The sequence below is a fragment of the Sphaeramia orbicularis genome, chromosome 9, assembly GCF_902148855.1.
Source record: "Sphaeramia orbicularis chromosome 9, fSphaOr1.1, whole genome shotgun sequence".
Classification (NCBI taxonomy): domain Eukaryota; kingdom Metazoa; phylum Chordata; class Actinopteri; order Kurtiformes; family Apogonidae; genus Sphaeramia; species Sphaeramia orbicularis.
In genome coordinates, this window is record NC_043965.1 from 39,446,562 (window position 1) to 39,470,041 (window position 23,480).

General features: G+C 37.8%; 1 protein-coding gene across 2 annotated transcripts in view; it reads left to right on the forward strand.

Moving 5' to 3' along the window:
- Positions 1-23,480, forward strand: part of bicdl1 (BICD family like cargo adaptor 1) — a 61,433-nt gene that overhangs the window by 22,448 nt on the left and 15,505 nt on the right. The window contains exons 3-8 of one of the 2 annotated variants that reach the window (XM_030142701.1): positions 9,833-9,949; positions 10,333-10,344; positions 13,196-13,342; positions 16,028-16,207; positions 16,311-16,529; positions 22,060-22,203. In XM_030142701.1, the coding sequence (XP_029998561.1) occupies positions 9,833-9,949; positions 10,333-10,344; positions 13,196-13,342; positions 16,028-16,207; positions 16,311-16,529; positions 22,060-22,203 (819 nt within the window). The remainder of the gene's footprint in view (positions 1-9,832; positions 9,950-10,332; positions 10,345-13,195; positions 13,343-16,027; positions 16,208-16,310; positions 16,530-22,059; positions 22,204-23,480) is intronic. The other variant, XM_030142702.1, reaches the window with a different exon arrangement.

Genomic DNA, 23,480 nt, shown 5'->3' on the forward strand with positions numbered 1-23,480 from the left:
GAAGAGTTGTTGTGCGATTGATTGTATGAACAGGTTTGAAAAGCAGTCGGAGCTATCGTTTTACAGACGCCAAAAGACAAAGAAAAGAGAAGTAGATGGATCCACAAATCCAGGAAACCAGACCTAGATTTGTGGATCCCGTTTCGTGTCAGGTAACATTAATTTGTGATGCATTTTTGGGTCAAATCATACCTTAAATTACATATTGTTTTGGCTAAAGTTACTTCTTAGTAAAACTCTTGGTTTCATGATCAGATCTTTCATGATTTTTGCCTTCATTTTGTGATTATGAACCTTGTGCTCCTACATGATTTGTAAACTAACTCAAACTGAGGCTAACCCAGTTTTTCAAATACGGGGAACTGGAGAATAAAGCTACGATGGAGTATTAGGACCACATAAGAAAATAAAAACACCTGTCACTACGAGTATAAAGTCATAAAATATCGATATAAAACCCATAATTTTGTGATAATAAAGTCGAATACAAAAAGAATCACAATGTTATGAGAATAAAGTCGTAGTTATGAAAAAACCTCATGATTTAACAAAAATGTCCTTCTTTTATGAGATTAAAGTCTTCATATTCCAACAATAAAACCATAATATCACAAGAAGAATGTTGTAATTTAAAAACAGGTGGGAAAAATATCATAATTTACAAGAATAAAGTCGTGCCCTGCTGGTCCACAGCAGTAGTATCTGTGTTGTATAAAGTACTTGATATGAACTAGACGTAAATCTCCTCAGTCCCAGTAGATCATGCATATATTCACTGGGGTCAGTACATGGTCTACTGTAAATGCACTTTGGATCAGCTGGTTCAGGGCCCTAGTTTTAGCTCCTGGTTGTCAGTAATGATGAAACCATGTACAGTCTACTCTCGTTATACCGCCAACTTCCGTTCACGGCCAAATTGGCGGTATAGCGAAAATGGCGTTACAACGGGTTGCGTCCATAATGTGTATGTCTTTACTATATGATGTCTATGCTGCCTCTGTTAACCCGTTCTAATTGCGTTTCTAAATAAATCTTGATTCTGTTATGTTGTAAGGCAGGGATCGGCAACCTTTAACACTCAAAGAGCCATTTCGACCCGGTTTCCACGGAAAAGACAACACTGGGAGCCGCACCTCGGAGGTGCCACGGCGGCGCACCTCGGAGGTGCCGCGCCACAACGCTGGCGGTATAACGGTCGGGAAATCAATGGTATAAGTGTTGTTTGTGCATGGAACTGGGCTGGCGGATGGCGATAAGCGGAAATGGCGGTATAACGGCGGGCGGTTTAACGAGAGTAGACTGTATATGTGTTTCAGGTAAAAATAGTGATGATCCCCTACACCCTGGATGTCCGGATACACGATTTTGGGCCACATGTCAATGTTCGTGGACCACTTGTTCTTTGGTAGCTCGTACGGATCCATGTCCAGTCTAACTGTCCTTAATTTAATTTCATATTTCACATTTTCCTGGTCTGGCTGTGTTTACTGCTATACTCCGTCATGTTGAGCAGGTTGGTTTTTGCCACTCAGTCTGACTTAGAGGGGCGTGGCCCACGGGGGAAGTGACGTATGTGTATACCCTCTATAGACTAAATGTCATCTAAAATTAACGTTTATTTGCAACATAGTACAGAAAACTATTACATGATCAAAAACAAATGAATTTTAGCAAAAAAAAGGTCTCTGTTCTGAGGTCGCCAGAAATTTGTGACGTTAAAATGGGGTCATGAGCAAAAAAAAGGTTGGGAACCACTGTTTTAAATAGGGATGCACCGATTCCGATATGAGTATCTGGTATCGGCTCCGATACTCAGTGTGTGTACTCGTATTCGTACTCGTAAAAGTAATCCGATACAAATACACCAATACCACTAAAGGCCGTGTGACATTCACAGTTCAGTGCAGCAGGTACGTGGCGGTGGAATAATGTGTGGGGAGTGTGAAGAGTGTGGAGATTTTTCAAAATAAATGACGGTGATAAAAGTAACGCTGACTGCAAGTAACGTTACAGACACAGACAGATATGGACGCAGCGTTCTGTCCGTCCTCTGCGTACATTCCATCAGTTTTCCAGGTGCTGGGAGATGCGTACCTAGATGGAGAGGGGTACGGAGCGGTGCAGACTGTGCCGCCAGTGGAAGTGAAAACGAAAATTATCACTCATTTCTCTTTTCTCTTCCTGCTGAAGCTAAGCTGTTAAACCTTACCAGCGAAAACGTTGCAATATTAGTATCACATTAGTGTTACCTCTGTCGTCTCCATGTTTGTTATTACTGACTTTCTTCTTCTTCTTCTCAAAAAACTTTACTCTTCTTTGTGGTATTTGTCCAGTATGGTTAATTATAAGCGCCACCCCCTGGTGGTTTAATTGAGAAACGCTCATTCCAACACATTAAATGTCAGTGGCAGCACTTTGTTCCAGTCAGACTAATGGCAATGACAATAAAGCACATTTATGAAAGGAACTAAGAACTGGAATGGGATCATTAAGTACTCATATAAGTACTCGGTATCGGCAAGTACTCAAATGTAAGTACTTGTACTCGTACTCGGTCTGGAAAAAAGTGGTATCTGTGCATCCCTAGTTTTAAAGGTTGGTATTCAGATGTGGTTCAACAAGACCAACCAGGTCTCTATTAGGTGGTCAAAGAGTACTTCATGGTTCTGTGTCATACTGTCCCTGAACTCCTCCTGTGTCCCATCCACACCTGATCCCCTCAGTGTTCAGAGTACATGCAGTGGGTGGAGTAAGACTCAGAACAGTGCTGAAGTTGCACTTTTTAATGTCTCTGAGCGTCTCCAACAGTGGCAGCAGCGTGTACTGCCACCTAGAGGCTGCATGTCAGACAGATAGACAACTCATCTTGCATGTTGTGATTCATTCATAACTGATGGAAGTTCTATAAATAAAATGCTCTCCCGCTGTTAAGATCAGTCACCTCCTTGCTTATATAGTTCGGCATATTTACACTATGTTTTGTCTCCTCACTGAGTTGTAGGCAACGGATGCTTTTTAGGATTTTGCTGTTGCCATGGCAGTGCTGATAATGTGAACGGTGGCTTCCTGAGAGCAGCTTTATGCTAATGAAGATGAGGCATGCTCTGTGTGGCCTGATCCCACCTGTCCAATAAAAGCCCAACTGATGCACACAGTCTGCTGCTGCACTGATTCCACTAATACTGAACTCTGCACTATTGAGGGCTTTTAGAAAGAACAGCCACGTTCAGTCAATACTGTGTTTTCAGAACAAGAGTTTGGGTTGGGGAGGGGGCGTATCCTGGAACACCACAACAGTAACTCGACATTAGGGATGTAACGATTACCGGCATAACGATAAACCACAGTAAAATTGCAGACGGTTAGTATTACCGTTTAAATTCTAATTATCATGATAACCGTATTTGATTACTGCACTTTTCCGGAGAAAAAACGCCTATGTAAAGATATGCTTTTATGTCAAATATTTGAGCAAAGTTTTAATTTATTACGATTTTGATTTTATTCACCTAATATTTGGAACCAATATTCACTTTTAAAGTCTTTGAAAAGGTTTGTTAAGCATCTGTGTGTTATTTATGCAATAAATTATATACATTTTTCAATTAAGATTTTTTTTTTTTTTTTGGTGTGTGTTTTCTAGCTTTATATGTTTTTATAGCAGGTTAAAGTGAAAATATAATAGACAGATGATATAGATGAAGTTGTGTTGAAAAAAAAGATACCAAACATGGGTATAGTAAACATTTGTTTATATAGTATATAAAGGCAAAATCAAAAGTACTGAAAAACGGACAAAATAGGCTCAGACCACTAAGGGTCAATATTTTAATGTTTCTACCAAGAGAAGGTACATTGTGCCTATTATTTTATTTATTTATTGTTTGTTTGTTTGTTTTTTCAAAATACAGCTTGGTTCAATTATTTCACTGTGTATATTAGTACTTTTTGAACATTTTGAGCAAAATTTCAACAATACCACGATAATAATGATAACCGTGATAATTTTTGTCACAATAACTGTTATATGAAATTTTCATATCTGTACGTCCCTACTCTGCATATATAATGTGTTTTTGTGAGAGTATGTGTCACCTGAGCATTTTTAAGTGAAGAGCTGTGATCATTGCAGTTCCATAAGGAATGTGTAATTATGTCCACATTAGTCATAGTAATTAAACTGTTCACATCCTAAATATGAGTGAAGGATCCAGAGCAGGGGTGTCAAAGTCATTTTAGTTCAGCACTGCAGAAATTAAAATCTTACCAAGTGTTTTTTTTTTTTTTTTTTTTTCATTTCTAGTCAAAATATCTCATCACACTTAAAATAAGACATAATGACCTAAAGAGTAACTTTTCAGTGAGATGTAAGAACTTATTTTTAGACAATAGATCTGGAAAATCTTATTTCAAGAAATCTTACAAAGATAATTTTCACTTGTTCCATTGGCAGATATTTTTTGCTCAATTCAACTTTTTTTTTCCCTTAATTCAAGCTAAAAAAAAAAATCTGGCAATGGAACAAGTGAGAATTATGTTGGTAAGATTTCTTGAATTAAGTTACTCTTTAGGTCAGGGGTCTCAAACTCATTTTCTTTCAGGGGCTACTTTCAGCTCGATTTGATCTCAAGTGGGCTGGACCAGTAAAATAATAGTATAATAACCTATGAATAATGACAACTCCAAATTTTTGTCTTTTTTTTACTGCAAAAAAACCCATTAAATTATAAAAATACTTACTTTTATAAACTATCCAAACAAAAAAGATGTGAATAACCAGAAAAAAATTAAATTTCATAAGAAAAAAAAGTGCAATTTTAACAACAATATGCCTCAACGTATCATTTCTACATGTGCATTATGGATCGGATCTACAAAGACACTAAACACTTAGTAACAGGCAGAAACTTGTTAAAATTGTGCTAAATTTTCTTTAGACATTTCAGGTTCATATTTGTTCAGGTTATTCACATTTTATTGTTATAGGATAGTTTGTAAATGTAAATATTTTCATAATTTAATGTGATTTTTTGCACTAAAACAAAGAAAAAAAAAATTGAAGTTGTCATTATTTACAGGCATAATGTAATATTTTTTCAAATTAAACCGAGAAGAAAATATGGAGTCATTATTTTTTGTAAGTTTTTATGCTATTATTATTATTTTACTGTAGATCATATTGGTCTGTATGTGGAATCTAAACTAAAATGAGTTCCACAGCCTTGACTGTGGAATTTCTGTACTTTGCAAATTCATCCCAAGGGCCGCATTGAAACCTTTGCGGGGCCGCATTTGGCCCCCGGGCCGTATGTTTGAGACCCGTACTTTAGGTGATTATGTCTTATTTCAAGTGTGATAAGATATTGTGACTAGAAATGAGAAAAATACACTTGGTAAGATTTAGATTTTTGCAGTGAGGGGCCACATTCAGTCTAATATGGTCTCAAGAGGATCAGAGCATTAAAATAATAACAGCGAAAAAAAGAACATTCTATTATGAATATATATACATCTACAAAGTATCCTTCAAAAATTGTAAATAACATGAACAACAATTAACAAACTGAAATTTCTTAAGAAAAATATTATCAACTTATCATTTAAACATGTGCATTACAACTTAGATCACAGTTGATCTACAACGACTCATAGCATTTAATAACAGGCAGAATATTGTTAAAATTGCATTTACTTCTCTTAAGACATTTCATCTTGTTCATATTTGTTCACGATATTCACATTTTTTATTATATGATTGTTTGTAATTTTAAATATTGTTATGTAATTTTACTTTTTTTACATTAAAACAAAGAGACAAATTTGGAGTTTTTATTTATAGGTTATTATGATAGTGTTTTACTGCTCTGACACCCTTGAGATTTAATTAGTCTGTATGTGACCCCTGAGCTGAAATGAGTTTGACACTTCTGCTCTGAAGTCTGGTCTCCACAGTGTCTGTTTGGGGAATTTTGACCCCTGCTCTACATCCATATTAAATGATTCATAGTCTGTATCCTGTATTGTTTGGCTGAACGACATCATTTTAAAGGTTGGTGTTCAGATGCAGATCTAAATCTTGCTTCTTCAGTGTCATTTTTGCATTTCACAAAGGACTGGACCCTTTGGTGGCCCAGTTTTGGCCCACAGGCTGTATGTTTGACACCCCTAATCTAGAACAATGTAAAATCTGGAGTGTTTTCACCGTGTACTAATGATGCAAAAGTAAAAGAATGTAAGATTTATCTACAAATATACCTAAAGTATGAAGACTTGATGTTTTTGGAGTCATGTTACTGCTGCATTCATGTGTATTTTTCATTTGACTGCTGTAGAGGTTTAACCCTACACGCAACTACTTTAAATACTAATGGGTAGTTTAATCAACAGCAACAATCAACACTGACAACGAAGAAAATGCAAATCTCCTCCACAAACTCACTCACTTGATGAGACTTCTGCTGGAAAAGCATTATTCGATATTTCATAACCCCTAAACAATAATCTAGTGAAATGGGACCCCACTGCCATGCTGGAGGTGCGGTAGAATAATGGTGGATCATGCTCATGTATTTTGGTCTTGTCCCTTTATCAGGCTGTTTTGGGAGGAAGTGTCTAAAGTTCTAGGCTTCGAGGTTAATATGTCTTTTCCCACTCTATACCTTGGACCTAAAGATTTTTATGGCAGCCAGCAAGAAAGCAATTACAAGATGCTGGCTTCAAAAACACGGTCCTTCTGTGGACACCTTTATAAATATTGTGAATCAGTTACATCATATGGAGCAGATCACTTATAATCTGAAGCTACAAAAGGATGTAGGAGAAGCACACTGGAAAAAGTGGACCCTCTTCTTTGCTCAGTAACCTCAAAAATGTTACCTGCGTAAACCTGCTTAAGCAGGTGTAACTTATATATACATTTACACTGTGTGAGAATGCATATTTATTTATGTGTTCATTTATTATTTTTCCTATGTAAGTTGTGACTCCCTGATCCTGCTGTTTGTGTTATGTGAGTTTAACCATGTCTGTAGTAAAATAAGAAAAAAGTTTTAAAAAAAACAAAAAAACAAAAAACACTGACAAAGATTACGATTATTTCCAAGGAATCCAAGAGTTTATTTAGATTAACTCATAAAGACTCAGTGCTACTTCTGTGGCAGTTCCCATATGATTTTCTCTATATATTTAACATTTCCCAAGTCATTTGTCACCATTTATTCTAAAAATAATCCTCTGTAATTTGCATTTTTCCAGTGAAAATCAGATCTTTTCCAATATTTAATTCAGTGATCATGTAGATGTTCATAAAAGCTCAGATTAAAGTTGAAGATCATTTTATCAAAAACAGAAAAAAAACTGAAGAAAAGTGACTTTTTTAGTAAAATCTGTAATTAACTGAACATAAATCAAGTGTGTCCATCCACTGTCATTGATCCAACTCCATGGGTTTTAGTGGTAAATCAGTGTAGTAGAAGATGACAGTGTTTCCATGTTCACTACGGAGCCTCTGAACGTCCAAATGGGTCATATCTGATGACCATGAAAAGATGACAAACTGTATTTCACACCAATTATCTACATGTGTTGATAGAATTAATGGATCAACAGGTATTAAACAGTTTAGATCAGTAGATGGTTTTGGTCAGTGATGGATGTCTGGATCTTTAGGGGTTAAAGTTGAGGGTAACAATATCAAAAACAGAGAAAACTGAAGAAAAAGTGACTTTTTCAGAAAAATCTATCTTTAACTGAACATAAACCAAGTGTCTCCATTCACTATCATTGATCCAACTCCATGGGTTTTACTGGTGAATCAATCTTGTAGTAGATGATGGTGTTTCCATGGTAACTACAGAGCCTCTGAACATCCAAATGGGTCATATCTGATGGCCATGAAAAGATGACAAACTGCATTTTACATCCATTATTGACATGTATTGATAGTTTTAGTGAATCATCAGGTATTAAACAGTTTAGATCAGTAGATGTTTTAGGTGGACGGTGGATGTTTGGGTCTTTATGGGTTGAGATAGAAGAGTATTTTCTCAACAAAATATGAAGCATATAATCCTGCTCTTAATTACAAAAAATCTGAATGGACACATTCGGAGAGAATAAAATAAACCTGTCAGACAAATGTATTGCATGAAGTTGCATAAAACAGTACCTGAAATTAGTACTGGAGTACAAGTATTCACTTACATTTTCCTGCTGTTTGGTTTACTGCAGGGGTGTCAAATTCATTTTAGTTCAGGGGTCACATACAGCCTAATATGATATAAAGTGGGCCGGACCAGTAAAGTAATATAAACAATAGGATAAGAACTTTTGAGTGACAAAAGTAAATTCCATAAAATAAAAAATACACTTAAATATGCTTAAATATCCGACAATATACGCAAAATACACTTAATTATACTCAAAAATCCTACAATACATGCAAAAATACACTTAAATATGCTTAAATATCCTACAATACACGCAAAAATACACTTAAAATTCCGTAATTAAAATGTTTACATGTACAAATTGTATTTGAACATAACATGAACAAATATGAACAACCTGAAAATTCTTTAGTAAAATAAGTGCAATGTTAACAATATTACACCTTAGTTTATCATTTATATACGTGAATCACAACTTAGAGATCACAGAGGATCTACAAATACACCAAATATTAAATAACAGGGAGAATATTATTAAAATTCCATATACTTCTCTTAAGACATTTCAGATATTCACATTTTTTTGTAAAAGACTAGTCTGTAAATGTTAACGTTTTTGTGTAATTTTACATTTTTTACACTAAAACGAAGAGACAAATTTGCAGTTTTCATTATTTATAGTTTATTATGATAGTATTTTACTGTTCTGATCCACTTTAGAATTAACTGACCTAAAATTATTTTAACATCCTTGATTGTTAATATTTTCAGTGTAATTTTTGTATTTCACAAATTCATCCCACGGGCCAGATTGAACCCTTTGGCGGGCCGGATTTGGCCCCTGGGCCGCATGTTTGACACCCCTGGTTTACTGTATGTCAGAGCTTGGGATGTAACGATTATCGATATACCGATAAACCACGGTAAAATTGCAGACGGTTAGTATTATCGTTTAAATTGAAATTATCATGATAACCGTGTTTGATTACCACACTTTTAGGGGAGAAAACGCCCATGTAAAGATCTGATTTTATGTCAAATATTTGAGTATAGTTTTAATTTATTACAATTTTAATTTTCTATACCTAATATTTGGAACCAATATTCACTTTTAAAGTCTTTGAAAAGGTTCGTTAAGCATCTTTGTGTTATTTATCCAATAAATTATATACATTTTTCAAATTGGATTTTATATTTTTTGTGTTTTCTGGCCTTTTATATTTTTATAGTAGGTTAAAGTGAAAAAATAATAGACAGATGAGATAGATGAAGTTGTGCTGAAAAAACAGATACCAAACATGAGTATAGGAAACATTTCTGTATGTAGTATATAAAGGCAAAATCAAAAGTACTGAAAAACGACCAAAATAGGCTAAGACCACTAAGGGTTAATATTTGAATGTTTCTGCCAACAGAAGGTACATTATGCCAGTTATTTTATTTTATTTATTAATTATTTTTTTTTCAAAATACAACTTGGTTCAATTATTTCAGTGTGTGTATAAGTACTTTTTGAACATTTTGAGCACACTTTCAATAATACCGTGATAATAATGATAATGGCGATAATTTTGGTCACAATAACCATGATATGAAATTTTCATATTGTTACATCCCTAGTCAGAGCAAACCGAGTTAATTCAGATGTTTTCTTGTGTCCACAGGCTGCAGAGGTGGAGAGGCAGCTGTCCACTCAGGTCCATTCATTACGGGACGACTTCAGGGAGAAGAGCATGTCTACAAGCCAGCACATGACACGACTAGAGACTTTACAGGCTGAGGTGAGCTGCCGGCACAGCTGTTTTCCTCTGCACACCATTGTTTTCTAAATACAGTGAGTTCAGTCTGTTTGGGATGTACACTGCTTTAGCATTCACCCACTAAGATGTGATATAAAACAACAAAAACAAAACACCACCACAGAAAAGTACAGTCAGGTGTGAATTTCTAGGGCAAATCTGTGGAGAAAAACACACAAAAAAAGACACATTCCTTTTGATAAATATCCCACTTTTGTAAGCCTGTGTTCACTTATCACGTACCATGCAAGTACTGTTAACTCTGTCAAGAACACTTTGGGGATTTTTATATTGTACTCTTTTTCTGTATTCTGTATCTCTCTCCTCTCCTCACCTTTTCCCCCTTCCCTCTTGGTTTGGAGCAGCAAGGGCTAGAAGTGAGTGGTTATCGGATGTGGTTACCAGACTGCATGCTGCATGTAACATCTTGTAAAATACAGGAACAAGGATTGCACTTAAAAATCGCAGTGAAAAAGTGTAAAAGACTGGACAAAGTACTAGTCCATAGAGTAAATGACTGAATATGATACTTAACCCTTTAACCCCTTAGACATTATTTCAGTGTCATAAAAGCTGCTGTGAGTATGTGTTTGTGTTCCTTTTCTTCAGTGGTTTTGTTTTACTGTGTTTTAGGTCAAAACAGGTGGAATAACAGAAAAAGACAAAGAGAGGAATTGAAGATTTACAGGTTTTTATTAAATAAGGCACTCAGAATGTACATCAATAAGAAATTTAGGATGTTGAACATGAACTGTGAACTGGAACACACTTGAATTTAGGCCCAATAGTTTTTGTTTTGGGCTCTTTCTTTCTAAATCAGTCCAGCTGCTTTTTTCAATCTGGTTGAACTCTAAAAAGCAGTTATGTGGTCAAAACTCAGTAAAAACACAGTAAAAAAAATAAAGGAAAATTACCACAACATTGCAAACAACAATGAAAATAAAAAAACAACAAGGAAAACAGAGTAAAGAAAAGCCCAAACCATCTATTTTTATAATGAGTTAGTCTCACTCACTGCTCTGTGCTTTGGCCACTATTCCACAGGCGACAGGGGATGCACTGAGCATGCTCAGATGTCCATGTAAAGAAGAAGGTCTATTCTATCAGCATGGTTTTATTTATTTATTAATTTATTATGAGCAAATGGTTGAATTTTTATGAATATTTAAAATAAATCAGACATTCAGAATGCTCACCACAGACGCGTCAGGGGTTAAAGGGTTACAGAAAAACTTCAATCGGTTTATTTAACCTTAAAACATTAGACACTGGCAGCACATTTGATGCACTGAATTATTTTAGAAGGAGCTTGTATGACATGTTCCAATCCTTATGGCAATCCTTGTTTCTTTGGTAAAAAGGCTTTGTCATCAGAGCATGAGATGTGTTGTAATGTCAGTCATGTCTTGATTGATTGATGGATTGATGTATTTATTTCAAAGATGAATGTCAAAAAAGATGAAAAGTAAATAAACAAACAAAACATTTAAACATAAGACATATAATACATATTCGAAAAGGAGTGAGAAGAAGTATAACTTATAAACTCCCACCCCTTCTCCTTAAATAATTAATGAGAATAATAAGCTTCGTAGTCTAAACATATCTATACTCTAATACCTGATACCTACTGTTAAATAATTTTGTTTCTGGCTTTATATTATTATGAACAAATATAATATAATTTACATAAACACATAACACATAACACATACACAGATACATATACATATACATATACAGGGTGGGGAAGCAAAATTTACAATATTTTGAGGCAGGGATTGAAAGACAGTGTATGACCAATTAGTTTATTGAAAGTCATGAGAATTTATTTGCCACAAGAAAATTTACATAATAGAAAATGTTTTTAGTCTATGTGTCCTCCTTCTTTCTCAATAACTGCCTTCACACGCTTCCTGAAACTTGCGCAAGTGTTCCTCAAATATTCGGGTGACAACTTCTCCCATTCTTCTTTAATAGTATCTTCCAGACTTTCTCGTAATAGTTTTGCTCATAGTCATTCTCTTCTTTACATTATAAACAGTCTTTATGGACACTCCAACTATTTTTCAAATCTCCTTTGGTGTGACAAGTGCATTCAGCAAATCACACACTCTTTGACGTTTGCTTTCCTGATTACTCATATGGGCAAAAGTTTCTGAAAAGGTATGGATAATAGTGTTAGGTATTATTATGACATCAATATATGTTTGGTTTCAAAACAACTGACGTAGTGCCTGCTGAGAAAAAACAACTAAATGTTCATTGTAAATTTTGCTTCCCCACCCTGTACATTTACATATACATATACATATACATATACATATACATATACATATACATATACATATACAGTACATATACATATACACATACACATACCACATGTCTTGGTGTATTATATTGTCAGAAACATGTTCCTCTAACAGGATAACAATATAAACATGTGGTATTGGCTTCTCCTCAAAGCCAGGGAGAAAACACCCAGACTGCAGAGCCTGCGCTATAATTGGGAGGAAATGCTACCAGTCTATATTTAGAGATACTGCAATGTCTGGGTGCTCCCACTTTTCCAACGCTTTCCCTTTTCATATGACATGTACTCATGAGTAATGGCTTTTGGCCCTGCTTGTGTGATAACAGCAATACCCAAAAACTTCACCAGTGTAGATGCTCATATGTGAGTGTAGTAAAAGCGTCCACGTATGTAAGCCTCTGCACAGTGAAGTGGGTTACCAGATGTAGGTCACAAGCAGGACGGATAAAAATGCACAAGTGCTGATGTTTGTTTAATGGGAAAAGCTGCTCGGGCGGCTAAAAATGAAACTTGTTCCTTCACATCAAGAAATATGTTTTGAGTTAAGTGTTGCAGTAATGCCAGCCTTCAGTGGAAGGCCTTTACACTGGTATTTGAAGGAGTGAGATATCAAGCATCAAGTACAGATGCTAATATATCAACAAGGCATTCCTGAAGACAAGGGTGGCAACTAACGCCTACACCCGTGCTAGGCAACGAGCATTCTTTGGGTCAGTGGGAGTACTTTTTAATCTTGTGTAAGAGCCCAGCTTGCCTCAGACTCAGGAAAACAACAAAATTTAGCCTTTAATCAGATCCATATCTGCCCATCTGTCCGTTATCAAACAGAACATCAAACCAGCTTCTAACCTTTAATGCCTGGATCTGGATCTGGGAGCACTGTGTCTAACCACTTGTGTTTGGTATGTTAGATTAAGATGCTGTCGGAGAGAAAGATGGAGCTGGAGCGTCGGGTGCACGCCATGCTGGAGGAGAACGAGCTGCTACAGAACACAGTGGACGACCTCAGAGAGAGGACGCTGGTGTTGGAGAAACAGTGTCACGAGAAGGACCTACAGGTACGGACATACGGTCTAAGACGCAAAGATCACAAAGAAACTGGATATTTTTAGTTCTCATCACAGTTTGTCATTGAAATAGTTTAAAAAAACATAAGATTTTATCTGAGGCTACTTTTATATATTGACAGGAGGTCAGGCCCTGGTTAATAAACTACACTGTCGCCCATTAAGTGGGAAAGTAATATTTTTACCTCTTCTCATAACGATTGTGACAGTGATTTATTCTTAATAGATAAAATGTAACTGGGACTCAGTATGTAATCATTAAACCTGGTCAGAGGGGATTGCTACTGTGTATAAATAGAATAAAAAGAGGAATGTGACTGAAAAAACAATTATTTCAACTTTATGGGCAGCAGTGTGCTTATATCAGTTCTTCCTTAAATGTATTTATTTCCAAATTTACTAACTAACTTCACTAAGGATTAAGGGTAGACCGATTAGCTGACATTCTTATATTATCTCTATTTTTCACCCACTTAACTATTATTACAAATAATATTTATTACTAATAACACTTATTACTGATATTTTTGGATATAATATTACTACTTACTTTTATTATTGTATTATATTATTACTATCATCATACTATACTTTATCTCATAAAATAGTAGTGATCTGATCTATTACAGTTGACAAGTAACAACATGACAATATTAACATGAGAAAAGGCAGTGTTGTAGGAACGCATTGCAGGTACGTTTTTGTTAGAGTTAATCTACGATGACACCAACACTTTAAGTTTTACTGCAGATGTGCATGTATAAGTATCAAACATCAGTTCGTGATCTAATCAGTGTCATTATAATAAAACACATCAGTAGAATCCCTAATAAGAAGCTCTTCTTGACAGATATAGATGAATTTTATTTCATTTAGTAGCTGCATTTTAGCTTTAATTTCATTGGTTAAAAGAAAATGTACAACTGGCATCCTCCTGTGGGCTGTATGTTGAGCTTCCCTATTGTATGTATTTCCAGATTTACTTACTAACTTCACTAAATATGCATGGGCACATTAAGAATAGGCCGATTAACTTATCTGATGTTGACATTCTTAAATATTTTATAACAAATACGTCATAAAATAGTAGTGATCTAATCGGTTACAGGCAACAAGTAACAACCTGTGAAACAAAATGAGAAAAGTCCATGTTAAAGGAAGGTATTTGAGTGACATTTTTGTTAACATTAAGACTGTAGGTTTTACTGCAAGTGTACATATCCTCCTTAAACCCAAGATAAAAAGAAATTGTCCTGATGGAAAACAGCATAATGCAACAGTTTTTTGAGATATATTTACATTTATTTGTTTCATGGAATGCCCTATTTTTTTAGTAAAGCTATGAAAATCTTGTATATCTGTAGAGGACAAAATGAACTGCCTGGTCTGAGGAGCATATTGGGAAATTTGGTTGCAGTAAAGTTCATGTCAAACATCAGTTCTCTGTTTTCTTGATTACTAATAATCAGTTTCACAAAGAAGTATTCCTAGCTTTTCTTGACAGATATAGATAAATTTCACTGCATTAAGTAGCTGCATTTCAGTTTTAATTTCATTGCTTAATAGAAAATGAACACCCGACACCCCACTGTGGACTGTATACACTGGTCTACAAGGAAAATGGTTCCAGAATAAAAGTTATGAAATTTTACCACATGAGAGTCATTGATAAAGAAAAATCAAGTTAAAAAATGCTGGTTGGCTGAACTTTCCAAGATACAGCCTTGGGTCAAAATGTGAAATTCAAGAATTAACGAGAGAATGGGTTTGACTCAAAAGGAATATTTGTCTCAGAGCTACAAGATCTACTTCAAAACACTGTCTGCACATTAGAGTACATTCACTTTACAGGTTCTATTTAGTGGAAGATTTATAAAACTATTATATAAATGTACATAAACCAATATATACAGGGTGGGGAAGCAAAATTTACAATGAACATTTAGTTGTTTTTTCTCAGCAGGCACTACGTCAATTGTTTTGAAACCAAACATACATTGATGTCATAATCATACCTAACACTATTATCCATACGTTTTCAGAAACTTTTGCCCATATGAGTAATCAGGAAAGCAAACATCAAAGAGTGTGTGATTTGCTGAATACACTCGTCACACCAAAGGAGATTTGAAAAATAGGTGGAGTGTCCATAAAGACTGTTTATAATGTAAAGAAGAGAATGACTATGAGCAAAACTATTACGAAAAAGTCTGGAAGTGGAGGAAGCAACAAAAAACGTACCAAAGCTTTTATTAAAGCTCTCAAATCCAAAATCCTAAAGGATCCAAACAAATCCATGAGAAAAATGGCAATTGAACTTGAGGTAGACAACAAGACCGTTAGAAATGCAGTAAAATATGATTTGAAGATTTAAATTCTCATGACTTTCAATAAACTTATTGGTCATACACTGTCTTTCAATTCCTGCCTCAAAATATTGTAAATTTTGCTTCCCCACCCTGTATGTGTAATAACACTTAATCATATACCTTGAAAACATCAGCAAACCAGCACTTTTGTCATTTATTTTCCAATTAATCTTATTAAAATACGTAACATTTAGCACATTTAATCTCTGAAGCAAATCATTTCTAAAAAATTGTAGACCAGTGATATTGAGCGTGTCTACCGTAAGATCAGTGCAGGTGATTCTACCAACTTGTTCCTTGTATCCAGCTGAGGCAGAGCCAGCTGGAGCTCCAGGAGGTTCAGGTATCCCACAGGCAGCTGACGGCTCGGTTGGACGAGCTGACGGAGGAGCACAGCCTCCAGAGCCTCACCCCCCACCCGTCCAGCCTGCTGTGTGAGATCGAACAGAGCATGGAGCAGGAGGAGCAGGAGCAGGAGAGGGAGCAGGTAATCCACAGAGCAGAGTTAAGCCCCGCCCCCTCCTCCTCCTTCTCCTCCTCCAAAAAGAACTAACTCTTCTAGCTGTGTTTCCTTTTTTCCGCTGCTGTAGCTTCGGCTGCAGTTATGGGAGGCCTACTGTGAGGTCCGCTCACTCTGCTCCCATCTCCGAGGAAATGACATCACGGACTCAGCGCTGTCCACCGACTCTTCCATGGACGAGTCCTCAGAGACGTCCTCAGCCAAGGATGTGCCTACAGGGAGCCTCCAAGCCAGTCTGCTGGAGCTGAGGAGGCTCACACAGAATCTGCTGGATGGCAACGAGTCGACGGTACCAAACATCCTACTGCAAACTAGTCAACAGGAGTTCATTTGTCCCAATATTTTTCCTGAAAGAATTATACATTATGGAATAGAATACAGGGTGTCCCATAAGTCTCCATACATAGGAGACATAATACATTCCATACATATATGGTTCTAACATGTATTTCTTTATAATTCTTCTTTATAGTTCTTCAGCAGACACGCATTGAAATGTGTCCCCGACAAAATGGCAGTCATATAGAGCATATTATATTAAAAAAAATGGTTTATGTCAAGAAACGTTTATCTTTCCTATGTATGGAGACTTATGGGACACCCTGTAGAATAGAATAGAGTAGAATAGAATAGAATAGAATAGAATAGAATAGAATAGAATAGAATAGAATAGAATAGATCTTTATTGTCACTGTCACAGGAGCAATGAAAATTAGTTTAGCAGCTCAGTTCAATTAGCAGCAAGACACTTAGTGCAATAGGGGACTGCACAATAAAATAAAATACGAATATCACAGTATATATATATATAAAACATATCATATACATTTTATAAAGGCTTGGGAAATTCCAGTACTAACAAGATTGAAAGACAATAAGATAAATTTGATTCTATATGAATTATAAGCTTTGGTGCTGAAAGTTTATCACATTAGTACCAATGTTGTATAGATTTTAAGATGAGTAATTAGTCACATTGTTTCATTTTGTCACAGCTCACATTATAAGCTCACATTTTGAGAGATAGTGATTTCTGTTTTACTGACAGAAATCTACAAGAGGAACTGTAGAACAGACAACACAGTGAAGACATGTAATTAACCTTCTGAGACCCAGGAAATGTCAGGAAAGTACAAAGTTTGTTGGCTATTTTCTTTTTTTTTTTTTTTTGATCAAGATCTTTTTATTGAAGTTTTCTCAATATAATACAAGTACAGTGCTGAGTGGTCCTTACAGAAATCTTAAGTAAGCATGGGTGTCAATCAATCGCAGCTAGCGCCACAGAAAAAAAAAACAAAAAAAACAAAACAAAATAAAGTGAAACAGAGCAAACAACAAACTGTACATAAACTAATCCCTCCTCAGTCATTGCCAGTGCACTAGACATAATAAAGGATCACTGTCATGATAGGAACCTGCACTAGGAGTAAGTACAGAGTAAGCGCCATTGTTAAAGTTTGGCTTTTTTTTAATTAAATAATTGCCTATATTGGAAACATCATGATGCAACAGTTTTTTTAGATGCATTTTTTTTTTTTTTATGGAATGTCCTTTGTGGTGGACAGGTTTTTTGTCGTATCATCAGACCTCCGGCCGCGTGTTTTGGACACTCGGGTGAAGAGAGGGGCAGAGCTGTCAACCGATCACCACCTGGTGGTGAGTTAGATCCGCTGGCGAAGGAGGAAGCCGGACCGACTCGGCAGGCCCAAACGTGTTGTGAGGGTCTGTTGGGAACGTCTGGCGGAACCCGATGTCAGTGTGGTCTTCAACTCCCACCTCCGGGAGAGCTTCTCCCAGATCCCGGGGGAGGCTGGGGACATTGAGTCCGAGTGGACCATGTTCTCCACCTCCATTGTCGAAGCGGCTGCTCGGAGCTGTGGTCGCAAGGTCTCCGGTGCCTGTCGTGGCGGCAATCCCCGAACCCGGTGGTGGACCCCGGAAGTAAGGGATGCCGTCAAGCTGAAGAAGGAGTCTTATCGGGCCTTGTTGGCCCGTGGGACTCCCGAGGCAGCTGATGGGTACCGGAAGGCCAAGCGTGCTGCAGCCCAGGCGGTTGTGGAGGCAAAAACTCGGGTCTGGGTGGAGTTTGGGGAGGCCATGGAGGAGGACTATCGGTCGGCCTCGAGGAAATTCTGGCAAACCATCCGGCGCCTCAGAAGGGGAAAGCAGTGCGCCACCAACACTGTTTACAGTGGAAGTGGGGAGCTGCTGACCTCGACTGGGGATGTTGTTGGACGGTGGAAGGAATACTTCGAGGATCTCCTCAATCCCACTGTCACGTCTTCCATGGAGGAAGCAGAGGCTGAGGTCTCAGAGGTGGACTCGTCCATCACCCAAGCTGAAGTCACCGAGGTGGTTGGCAAGCTCCTCGGTGGCAGGGCACCGGGGGTGGATGAGATTCGCCCTGAGTACCTTAAGTCTCTGGATGTGCAGGGACTGTCTTGGTTGACACGTCTCTGTAACATCGCATGGCGGTCGGGGACAGTACCTCTGGATTGGCAGACCGGGGTGGTGGTTCCCCTTTTTAAGAAAGGGGACCGGAGGATGTGCTCCAACTATAGGGGGATCACACTCCTCAGCCTCCCGGGGAAAGTCTATTCCAGGGTACTGGAGAGGAGGATCCGACCGATAGTCGAACCTCGGATCCAGGAGGAACAATGCGGTTTTCGTCCTGGTAGTGGAACGCTGGACCAGCTCTATACTCTCCATCGGGTGCTTGAGGGTTCATGGGAGTTCGCCCAACCAGTCCACATGTGTTTTGTGGATCTGGAGAAGGCGTTCGACCGTGTCCCTCGTGGTATCTTGTGGGAGGTGCTTCGGGAGTATGGGGTCCGGGGCCCTTTGCTAAGGGCAGTCCGATCCTTGTATGACCGAAGCAGGAGCCTGGTTCGCATTGCCGGCAGTAAGTCAGACCTGTTCCAGGTGCATGTTGGACTCCGGCAGGGCTGCCCTTTGTCACCGGTTCTGTTCATAATTTTTATGGACAGAATTTCTCGGCGCAGCCAAGGGCCGGAGGGGGTCCGGTTTGGGGACCACAGGATTTCATCTCTGCTTTTTGCAGATGATGTTGTCCTGTTGGCCTCATCGAACCTGGACCTTCAGCGTGCACTGGGGCAGTTTGCAGCTGAGTGTGAAGCGAGCGGGATGAGGATCAGCACCTCCAAATCCGAGGCCATGGTTCTCGACCGGAAAAAGGTGGTTTGCCCTCTCCAGGTCGGTGTGGAGTCTTTGCCCCAAGTGGAGGAGTTTAAGTATCTTGGGGTCTTGTTCACGAGTGAGGGAAGGATGGAGCGTGAGATTGACAGACGGATCGGTGCAGCGTCTGCAGTGATGCAGTCGCTGTACCGGTCGGTTGTGGTAAAGAAGGAGCTGAGCCGAGAGGCGAAGCTCTCAATTTACCGGTCAATCTACGTTCCTACCCTCACCTATGGTCATGAGCTTTGGGTCATGACCGAAAGGACAAGATCCCGGATACAAGCGGTCGAAATGAGTTTCCTCCATCGGGTGGCTGGGCGCACCCTTAGGGATAGGGTGAGGAGCTCAGTCACCAGGGAGGAGCTCGGAGTAGAGCCGCTGCTCCTCCGCGTCGAGAGGGGCCAGCTGAGGTGGCTCGGGCATCTGTTTCGGATGCCTCCTGGACGCCTCCCTGGGGAGGTGTTCCGGGCATGTCCCACCGGGGGGAAACCTCGGGGAAGACCCAGGACACGTTGGAGAGACTATGTCTCTCGGCTGGCCTGGGAACGCCTCGGGATCCCCCCGGAAGAGCTGGAGGAGGTGTCTGGGGAGAGGGAAGTCTGGGCATCCCTGCTTAGACTGTTACCCCTGCGACCCGGCCCCGGATAAGCGGAAGAGAATGGATGGATGGATGGAGGTTTTTTGTTTTGTTTTGTTGGGGATTTTTTTGTATAAAGCTGTGAAACTCTTGTCCACAAACGTGGACAGAAAACCTATAGCTGGGTCTTAGGATGTTAAATTTATGTTATAATGTGCTCTAACAGGCTATAAAGCAGATAGTTTTAGTATGAAATCGCAGTATGAAAACATACAGGAGGGTGTCATTTCTATGTTCCGCAGCTTTCTGTAGTACATTATAAGAACATGACAAAGTGTCCTATGTTTCCAAGGTCAGGGTCCGGGTTAAGACCTGGGTTAAGAAGCTTTAGTCGTCCAGCCTGCACCTCTACTGTTTTACTTTACGCTCATTACCTGTGGTGTCTCTTTTAGGTGCATAAAGCAGTTAAATTTAGCAAATAAGTCTTTATACCATATTCTGTACATGCATACATACCTAACAGACAGACACATTTAGATATAAGTCATTACTGAACTAAAAAGATCAATCAATCTTTATTTATATAGCACTTTTCATACAGTGAAATGTAGCACATAGTGCTTTACATATAAAATCAGTACATCCCACCACCACCACCATACACACATACACATAAACACACACACACACACACACACACACATGCACATACACATATACCCTGCCACCCATGTACCCAGTGTTAGTATGCAAAATAACAGTAAAACAAAAAGAAATAGATAAAGAAATAAGATGAATCAAAAAAGGTCAAAACAGAGGTAAAATTAACTTTAATTCTTCTGTGAAAATTGCTCTGTATTTGATCTACATCTATTCGGTCTGTAAATAAGGAATAATTTCCAAACAAAGTCAAATCCAAACAAAATAACTTTTGCATTTACTTTGTTTCTGTTTCCCCCTAGTGGCCAAAAAAAGAAAGAGGAAAAAACTTTTCTTGAAATACCTGCTTAAATTGTAATGACAGGAACTCAACAAAGGTGCTTCACAGAGGTAGAAATATTTCTACACATTAAGATGAATTACATAAGCAAGCATTTACAAGAAATATATGTTTCTGTTAAATTAGTAAGAAAGCGAATGTTAAAGCTGCAGGAAACAAATCAGTTATAAGTACCACAATTTTATATACCCCCTCCTCCTTCAGCTCTCTCCTATCAGTCCAAATAAAAATGTTAAATGTAAATACAGATGATTTAATGTTGTTTCATTGAAAAGTCAAGATGAAATATCACCATTATGAGTCCAGTCACTGGGTAGAACTAATCTGAGCAGTGATTGGTAATAAAAGATGACAAACCCATATTTAAATCTGTAGGACTTTGAAAACACCTATGATTGGCTAAAATATCAGAGGGTAGATTTTCTAACACCTGTATATACAATGAAGAGTTTGGCGCAGAAGTCTGATTCACTGTAAGCCTGGATAAATTAAGTTTACTTTAAAAATAATTGAGAAAAGAGGTTGCCTTTTAAAAAATTAAGTAACGATTAATGAACTTTTTAAGTACATTTAACTTAAAATCTTTTGTGATATCAACTGCTTTGCATAGTTATTATTACTAAATATTTTTAGTTAAATCAAATTGGAATTTAATTATTTAAGTGTAACAACTAGTAGAAGTTCATTAATCATTACTTAATTTTTTAAGGCAAAAACTTTTCTCAATTTTTTAAAGTAAACTCATTTTATCTGGGCTTACACTGTTCGAGTGACATGACTTAAATGACAATATTCTGAAAGATAATTAAAGATTTATTTTGCACAGTCAAGCTTAAAATATCCCATTTGGAAGCTTATAATATTAGTGTTTTATGAGAAAACTCTGTGACACGTCATGAACATCTTATCTCCTAAAGCTGATGATGTTGCAAAGTGAACTCCTACTTTGACAGAACAGAACCTCAGTGGAACTTTCATAGAGACACACAGTAATGAACTGTGGGCAGAAACAGCGCACATAACGGTGAGTGTGTTGTGTGTTGACAGGGCTCGAGGCGCAGTGATGAGGAGGCTCTGGAGGAGCAGGTGAGGAAGCTGGGAGACGAGCTACGGGAAGTCAGAGAGCTGTACGAAGCTGAGCAGGACAAAACACACAACGGCGAAGAGGAGATGCTGCAGCTGCACAATCAGGTGCGTCCCTACGTTACGTCCCCTCACTGCTGAAATGTATTTGCAATGATATAATAATCAAGTGGATAAGGTGAATACTGCACCACCAATAACTATGATGCAATTTAGTGACATTAGACATAATTTTTATACTAGTAATTAATCCAATTCTCCAATCTCAGGCATGTAGATTATTTTATTGATGCTGTTATTTATCAGTCAACAATAACAAAACAAAAATCATCCAAAAATCACTGATATAAAAACAGGGCGTAAACATTAATCCATGAATGTCAGGGATCATTGGTAACAATATAGATAAGCTAGACAGACGGACAGGTAGACAGATGGACAGATGGGAAAAAAAGACTTAGAAGATAAAAAACAGAACTGGTAAAACATCTGGATAATGATAACATACGTACATTCACAAAGAGTGTTGAGCAGCACCTCGTCACAAACAGACAATAGTCTACAAGGGGTTAAAACACTAACACACACCTTTTCACACAAACATGCGGTGCTATACACCATTGTTCTTGTTAATGAGTTGTCTGAGATGAGGGTGTACAGAAATAGGTTAAGGCTCGGAGGCAAACATCTTCACACCGAGGATCTGCTGTTCATCATGTGAGGAGATGTGTGAGATGCTCTTCATTATTTCAATATCACAGATGTCTATCTATACCAGTGATGGTTCATCAATAGAGGGTGCTAGGGCGCTGCCTCAGCTGTCTCACATGAGGAAGAAGACGATAGGAATCACCTAAAATAATTTAACAAAAACATTAATATTTAAATAAACAAGCTATACATGATACAGCGTGTGAGTACCATGTATTATCTGCATTCAAGTGTAAAATGTCATTTAATGAGCAGTTATGTGTTTCCTGTTTGGGGCGCAGAACTCTGCGCCTGAGGCTCTCCCTTTCAGGCACTCCTATTTTTTGGGGCATCTCTCCTGGGGGCAGGGTTACGTTCTACGTGTTAGGGTTAGGATTAGGGCACAGGTGTCAAACATGCGGCCTGGGGGCCCGCCAAAGGGTCCAATTGGGCCCATGGGATGAATTTGTTAAATGCAAAAATGACACTGAAGATATTAATCAATAGTGTAAAAATCATTTTATTTCAGGTTCCATACATACACATATAAAACAATTAGATCTCAATTGGGTCAGACCAGAAAAATACTATCATAATCTATAAATAATAACAAGTGCAGATTTTATCTTTGTTTTAGTGTAAAAAAGTAAAATTACATGAAAATGTTTACATTAACAAATAATCCTTTTACAAAA